The 7,880-nt window shown below is 55.4% G+C and overlaps 1 protein-coding gene across 2 annotated transcripts in view; it reads right to left on the reverse strand.

The window, feature by feature from the left end:
- The window catches only part of Upf1 (UPF1 RNA helicase and ATPase), a 21,589-nt gene extending 13,940 nt beyond the window's left edge, over nt 1–7,649 (reverse strand). Inside the window, exon 1 of one of the 2 annotated variants that reach the window (XM_028786075.1) lies at nt 7,284–7,649. In XM_028786075.1, the coding sequence (XP_028641908.1) occupies nt 7,284–7,499 (216 nt within the window). In that variant the 5' untranslated portion in view covers nt 7,500–7,649. The remainder of the gene's footprint in view (nt 1–7,283) is intronic. The other variant, XM_028786077.1, reaches the window with a different exon arrangement.
- Between the last annotated feature and the right edge of the window lie 231 nt (nt 7,650–7,880).

A 7,880-nucleotide genomic window follows, 5' to 3' on the forward strand; every position in this document is an offset into this window, starting at 1 on the left:
GTGCTCTCTCTAGCCCTGGTCCTCATAGAGATACCAGTGCTCTCTCTAGCCCTGGTCCTCATAGAGATACCAGTGCTCTCTCTAGCCCTGGTCCCAATTTCTGGACCACACCATTTTATCTCTTTAACACTGTGACAAAAGATACAGAGCAAGCCAGGTTCTGGAGGTAGAGGTTTACCAAGAGTTCCATGCTCGGCTGGATGCCGTAAGTGAGCATGTGAGCATGTGAGCATGTAGGAGGCATTCTTTCTCACCGTGAAAGGCTTGTCCCACCATGGTCACCCAACCAGCCTTTCTCCAGAGTCATAGCCATCCTGCACTGTGTCTGTGTGGGATGATGCTAGGGAGTGTCTATAAGTAGGACTATTACAGAACTTGACTGGCAGGCCGGGTGGTGGTGGCGCACGCCTTTAATCCCAGCACTTGGGAGGCAGAGGCAGGCGGATTTCTGAGTTCGAGGCCAGCCTAGTCTACAGAGTGAGTTCCAGGACAGCCAGGGCTATACAGAGAAACCCTGTCTCGAAAAACAAAAAGAAAAGAATTGAATTTGACTGGTTCACCTCCCTGAGCCAAGTCCTGTGGGTCACTAGCTCAGGACCCTCATCTTACTCAAAACCCCAGCCTTGCTGGATGGAACCTCATAAGGTTCACTGCCATCTGCCTCTGAGCTCCAGGCATTAACCAAAGCTGGTAAAGGGGACAGTGTCTCACTGCCACAGCGGCCTCCAGGAGGCCAGGCACACATGCTGAAGCACAGGCAGATGACAGGTGTGCTAGCACTCTCTGGCAGGAGCTTCCACCTCAGCACACTGTGGGGTGCATGGGATGACACACAGAAGATGCCAGCAAGAGCCCAGAGCTTGCCTGAGACCTGAGCTCTAATGGGGCAGGTCCTACCCTAGCTGGCTCTGTTGGTCTCACAGGCCAAAAAAGTAGAGGCAGGAGACTGGCAGCCTCTCAATCTCCTGCCCACACAGCACACCTGCTGCTCTGAGGCGATCACTTCTCCTCAGGCCACACCATTTTCCACTCCCCACACAGGCACAAGAGCTCCAATTTCTGCCTGTCTCTGCCATGAACAGGTTATCTGCTACACATGCACATGGGGCTGAGGTGGAATTCTAGGGTTGTCCTGAGACACCATCCTAGTGACCTGCGTAGCGGACACCTGTCCATGTGCTGTTGGCTACTCTGTCCCCTTCCCCATGTGGTGCCTGGCCTAGAATTTTGACAGATGGTCACCACTGTGAACAGAGCAGGACTAGGAATGGAGGAAGCAATGGTTATCCTGACTCGGCTCCTTACCCCACAAAGCCAAGTGTCCCCATCAAGTCCTCTAGGGAAGCTGTCTCCTGACTGCTGGAGAAAAATCACCAGCTGTAGGAGGCAGCTCTTATTTGTTCCAGTGGAGCTGGGATGGAGCCCTGAGAATTCTGGGTGGGCACACCCTGCTGAGCTATATACCAGTCACAGATTCATGTCAAGAAGCAGCCTTTCTGGGCCAACTATAGTAGTGTAGGAGGCAGAGAAGCAGATCGCTGAGAGTCCAAGGCCAGCCTGACTACGTAGTCTGAGGTTAGCCAGGAGATCAAAAATAAAATAAAAAAGGAGAGAAGAGGCTATCCTCTCTGCATGTGCAACCGGTCAGGCGTGGGACTGGCACCACCAGGACACTGAGATCCACTGTGCTCACATCCTTCATGCAAGCTAAGGGGCAGGATAAGGTCACCCTGAGAGACAGATACAGGATTCTCCAGCACCCCACGAAGGCCAAGCTGGACTGGCCATGTCGCCAACCACAGCTGGGCCTCCTCTACATTTTGTCACTATTAAAGAGCAAGCACCTTCAGGTTCTCAGAGACACATCTGGTCCCAGATGGTAAAGATGCGCTAAGATCGAGGGAAGCACAGAACAGGGCCAGAGCCCACAGCAGGTAACACAGTAAGGTTGAATAGACACTACTGCCTTGGTCAGCACAGGCCAGCAAGTCTCTGCCCCATGGGGAAGTCCAGGGCACAGCTCCATCTCACCAAATTGAAAGGCATACTGTCAGGTCACTGTCCCCAGCCAATCCAAGGGCCAAGGCTGGGTCTCTCAGGCCCCACTCAGGATAAATTCTGCTCTAATCCAGTAACATTTAGGCTCACCCTGAAGTACTCAAGTGAATTAAGGCCAAAAGGGTCACCCGCCTGAAGACTAATTTCTACAAGATACACAGAACTCAGACCCTGTGGCAGAGTTTCTAGAAGAAACTTAAAAAAACTAAGTCCCCATTGTGAGCTGCTGTGATCTGAGACCAGAGGCATACTCCAGAGTTCACAGGCACCACACCACATGTCTGCTGGCTGGCGCTCTAGGACCTTGGCTGGCATATCCTGCCCTCACCTTCAGCTAGGCTGGCTAAATGCCTCCTGAGGTGTACAGCACCTGCCAGGGCAGCCTTGGATCTGTATCTGGCCCCAGGGGCTGCTTTTTGGCCTGCTTCTCGTAGGAGCCCCACCCCTGGAGAGAGCCTACTCTCCCGGAGGCCCCAAGAGTCTTAGCCAAATCCATGTCTGCCCTCCAAAACACAAATGCTGAGCTCCAAAGTGAGTCATCTTTTGTTCTCCCAGGCCCTGAGCAAGAGACGAGTGGGAGCTGTGGAGTCTAGGGTAGCTGGCTACAAAGAAATGGGGTATCCCTACCCCAAACCAATGAACAGCCACATCCCTTAAGCTGACCTTTCCAGCCTCAGGCCAACAGGCCTTAATAAGCTCTGGATAAAGACTCAGCTGGGGCTGCTCCTGACCAGTGTGGCCCTGAACTTCCTTAACCTTAATTTGGACTCAAGCTGAGTTGTAGCCATTTTGACCTACAAAGAGAAGACAGTTCAGCAAGAAGCCCTCCTTTCTCCATCCTGTGACCTTTGACCTTTGCTCTGTGTGGTATGAGCTCACCCCCTCTCCCACACACACAGAGGATGGGACCACATAGGTAGCAGAAAGTGGAAAGTACAGATGACCTGAGTGCCTGGCTAACTCCATGAGCAGGGCCACTCAGGGAGAGCAGACTCCTGGGGAACCACAGCCTCCCATGGCAGCACCGAGTCCTAAGGAAGCAGCAGTGCTGTAGGCATGATTCCCACCCAGGACAAGACTGTGTAGAGCTGGAACAAACAGACTGTCCCGAACCATGACAACATCTCACCTCAGTGACCACCAAACTGTTGAAGCTGTGGGCCAGCAATTTGGCACCTGTGGCTCTAGGGGCCTCTTCTCTCACTAGACCAGAGGGGAGGGTGGGGCTCAACAGCCACTAAGGAGAGGGCTCCATTCACAGCTCCTTACACGTGTCCAGAGGCATGCACACTGCACTGCCATCACCGTCACACAGTGCCAACCTCTCCCAGTTCTCCTCTTAGCCTTGCCTAAGAACCTTCTGTCCAGGGCAGATCACAGTACCCACAGCCCCAGCCACATTCAGGCCATGCTCTCACCTAACCTAAAGCCTTCCACAGGCACTCAGGTCACCTGATTGCCACCTTCCTCATGGTGTCTCAGAGTGGGCACCATGAGCACTGGTCAGGCCTTCCTCCACCAGTCCACCATGCACAAGGAAAAAAAGGCAATGAGGATAGAAGGCAGGCCACAGGCTGCTAAGAGGTCACGGGGGGTGGGGGGTGGATGACACCTGAGGGTGCAGAGGTGGAGCCAGTCCCAGCCACGAGCATAGTGTGGGCCTCAGGGTTCCCAACAGCCTCACCTGTGACCACCGGCGCAGGTGCTGCCCAGGGAACGGCACCAAAGGAGAGCCACAGTGGCTGCTGGACTCTGTAAAAGTTCCTAACTACTATCTCACTTTACATCAGCAGCTCCCAGCAGTGAGGAGGGCTCAGAGAGGCAGGGACAAGCTCTCTTGGTTTGCTCACTTCTCCCCTAGGAGACAGAGCTGGGTAAAGAGGCTAAGGATGACAAATTTCAGTCATGCACCCCACAGTTCTGCTCAGAGCCTCAGCATTTTAACAGAGGACTGGTCTCCACAAACTCACAATGGGACTGTGCAGGAGGCTGAACCGTAGCGGGTAGGTGTGGCCCATGAGGCTAGGGCGCTTCTTGTGGACAGTGAGGCTGGACAGGATGATAGGTCTCTGTGAAGAAGACAGACCGGAAGGTGATAGGCACTGGAGCACAGCAGCACAGCAGAGTCCCAGTTGGTACCCAAAGCCATTAAAATCCTAAGCCTCCAGTATGGGCACACAGTGGTATCTGTTTTCTAGCGTTCTGATTTTTGCTATTTCACTGATAGCAGAAGCCCTATGTGTTAGGTATGTGACAGTGGAGACTGCCACGGGTCCCTAAAGATCCATCCCACAACAAGGGCCACCCAGTCCCATCTGCCCCCCACCTCACAGCTCCCTCCTCACTCATCCCTGTCCTAACAGTGCCTACAGTCAAGCACAACTGTTGCATCTCCATTAGTGGGTCCTGTTCCCACCGACTTCACTGCCAGAAAGAGATAGCACCACTCAGGAGCTGAGTAGACCAGGGGTTTCTCCCACAAGCCTGCATGCAAATGACAACTAAAGTCACCTTTCAGTCCTCCAAAGAAACAGGGATCTGAGAATCAAGAACTGGGGGAAAAAAAAATTCTGCCTTATCTCAGAGACTCTGCATGACAGTGCCAGCACTCTACCTGGACCCTCAGGTTCTAATGAACAGTGGGGCCTTTCACATAGAAAATGGGGGTTCTCTGACATTCAGCCAACAGTTCTCTACCTCTACACTTCAGGGTCAAATCCCCACCCAGTCAGCATCCAGAGCCACACAAGCAGTGGGACATACGACTCCAGGACAAGCTTCTTCCCCTACAAACTTCTCCCACAGGTACCTTCCGGCTCTGTGCAGCACAGCCACTCAGTCACAAAAAGAATACACCAACACATGCTAGCACAGGGGCACTCAGGTCATGAGGACAAGTGAGGCAGGCAGAGCAGTGACTGCCCAGTGTCTGTCCAGCAACAACAGGGCCCACGGTTTTGTCTGCACGCCAAACTAATGAGCCACAAACATGACAGACACAGGACAAGTATATTATGCCATCTATCCAGCACAGGAAAGGCCTGGGACATTTACATCCACAGAGGCCACAGGACTATTGGTGCTGAAGAGAGGCTGGCGGTGCTGGGACTCAGGATGCTAAGATATTACTTGGTATTAATGATGGCCCAAAAGGCCACTATGCTGCCAGCTTTCCAGGGTAAGTGCAGGCTCCATGACCTTGCTTCAGTAAAACTGGGAGAGGACTTCTACTGGCCAACAGAAGCTCAACCTACTGGGTGGGGGTCCAGCCCCCTAGACCCCCCCCTTGACCAAAGGCTGTGTGACCATTCCCCTCGAGGTATGAATAAGGAAAAGCAATGTTTCTGGCGGCTGAGGACCCTGGGTATGCAGGGAGGATTTGTCTCCACTTTCCAATTCCACTCACTTTCTGCCCACAGATGCAGGTCCCCCTAATACAGGATTGAAGGTGCTCCCTCCCTTCCTTGTGATGAGAGGCCACAGGTGGGCGGCAGCTCATGGCTCAATCTATGACTTCACCTGGCGGAGCAGGGCACACCCATGTGAGCACACGCACAGCCTAAGTATGCTTTGCACATTAGCAAGAGCTAAAAGACCTTGAGATGAAGCAACCCACTTCCACTCCTGATCTCCCCAGCTGTGCCATCACAGCCTACTGCACAGTCCCCCTCTCCAGGTCCATGAGGCCCAAAGGAAGGAAGGAAGGTCTACCCGGTGGGTAGACTAACAAGGGACTGGCCTTCAGTGCCACCTTACTCCTCCAAGCAACTTGCTCTCTCCTCACTTCCTTACACTAAAGGTAAACAGCTAGAAACAACAAGCTGGCACACCTGATCCTGCATCACAGCAGGGGCTGAGTCAGCCCTCTCCTTCTATTAGGGCTGAAAATGAGCCCAAGTGGGTGGTCTACCCACAGGCATGACTCAACCAGCCAGCTTGAAGGCCCTCCCGGAACACTCTGAGATCACTGCTGAAGACTGGTGGTGGCTCCCTGGCCCTAAGCACAGACAGACTGCAGAACACCTGTGGCTCTAGCCTGCAGCTCCCCTGAGAGTACAGGAAAACAAAGCTGAGAGGTGCCCAACACCAAGCCAGCTATAGAGAGAGCCATTTGACAGGGAGGTATGGGCGGCCTGTCTCAAACTGAAAGACCTATACCGGCAGCCTGTCATTCAAAACAAAAGCCCCTCCCCAGAGCAGTCACCCATGTGATAGTCATTGTGGTTGCCTCTAAGGAACAAAACTCAAACCCAACTTTTCCAAGCAGAGCCTAGGAGTTACATAACACTGGTTTCAGCAACAAGCAACCCAGAAGGAAAAACAAACCGGCAGCCACCTAACCAGCCACCAAGTGGGCTGTTTCCACCTGAGGCGCCAAACCTGAGGTTTCCACCTGAGGTGGAGGGCTCTGCTCCAGGGAAGCCCTCCACCAAACTTGAACTTGAACCCTGGCTGGAGGGGTGGTGGATGGAAGTGGTAAAAGGGTGAGATGGGGTGGCTGGTCTAGCCAAATAGGTGACTCTGGAGGGCAATATGGGTCCAGAGGATAGCAACTGTGGACAGGTCACCTAGGGCCAGAGAGAGACCTAGTGTAGGTCATCTTAGACACATCTAGAAGGGGAGTGAGGGAAGCTCTGGCTTAAGCCTTGAGCTGGAGCAGATCCTGTGCTACAGGACGAGGGACACTAATGCTGGCCACTGCCCAGCCTAGCTAGGTGGAGGAAAACAGGACAGGTGGCAGAGCCTAGGTGCAGGTGGCAGGTAGCTGGGACATGAGGGAGGAAATCAGAGAAGATGGTAGGTAGCTGGGCCAGAGCAGCGGGGACTAGACCAGGTAGCAGGGACCTGAGGCAGGTAGACCTGGGAGAAGTAGTTAGAATAGGTAGCTGAGGGTGGAAACGGAGATCTGGGAGCAAGTCAACGGGAGCCAGAGTAAGGTAGCAGAGATCTAGGGCAAGTAACAAGGACCCAAGGCAGGCGGCGGGTACCTGGGCAGTTAAACAGGAATCCAAGGTGGGTAACTACAGCCGGTGGTCAATAGGGACTTTATAGGAAGCAGGCACCCAGGCAAGTTAACTGGACCTGGGGCCGGTAGCTCGGACCAGCGCCGTCTAACTGGGACCTGGCGCAGGTTCATAGGGACCCAGGACTGGTTAACTGGGACCTGGCGCCGCAGCTCCCGCGCCCGCCCGGCTTCCGGCGCCGCCATGCGCCGCTCAACTCACTTGCGCGTCGAGCTGGCCGGGCGCGCCGCCTGCGCCCGCTCCGCCCGGGCCTCCCGCGCCGCCGGGGCCGCCGGGGGGTGTCTGCGTCTGGCTGGGGAGGGTGAAGTCGGTGAACTCGAACTCGGAGCCCTGGGTATCGGCGCCGAGCAGCTCGGCTTCCTCAGTGTCCAAGAAGGTGAGTGTCTGCGAACTGGGCCCGTACGCCTCCACGCTCATCCTGCCGACCGGGCCGCGCCTTCCGCCGGCGCCTCGCTGCACTCGAGCCCGAGGCTTCGCCTAGGCCTAGGCCGTAACCTGGAGCAGCCGCTGCTACCGCCCTGAGAGCCGGGCGGGCTCCGAGCCGGCCTCCGAAAGCAGAGCCGGGACGCCGGCTCCGAGCTCTGAGTTGCTGCCGCCGCCGCGCCCCTCCACAACGCTGCTTGCCTCAAAGCCGACCGCCGCTCTCAGCCCCCTGGACAGGAACCGCCGCCACCGCCACCGCTGCGGTGCGCGTGCGCGAGCCCGACGCCGGCACAGGTGCGCGTGCGCGAGCCCGACGCCGGCGCAGGCGCGCGCGCTCCTCCCGGAAAGCAGCCAACCGCACCGGGGAACGGGGAG

This window comes from Grammomys surdaster, unplaced genomic scaffold, assembly GCF_004785775.1.
Source record: "Grammomys surdaster isolate TR1022 unplaced genomic scaffold, NIH_TR_1.0 125429, whole genome shotgun sequence".
Taxonomy (NCBI): domain Eukaryota; kingdom Metazoa; phylum Chordata; class Mammalia; order Rodentia; family Muridae; genus Grammomys; species Grammomys surdaster.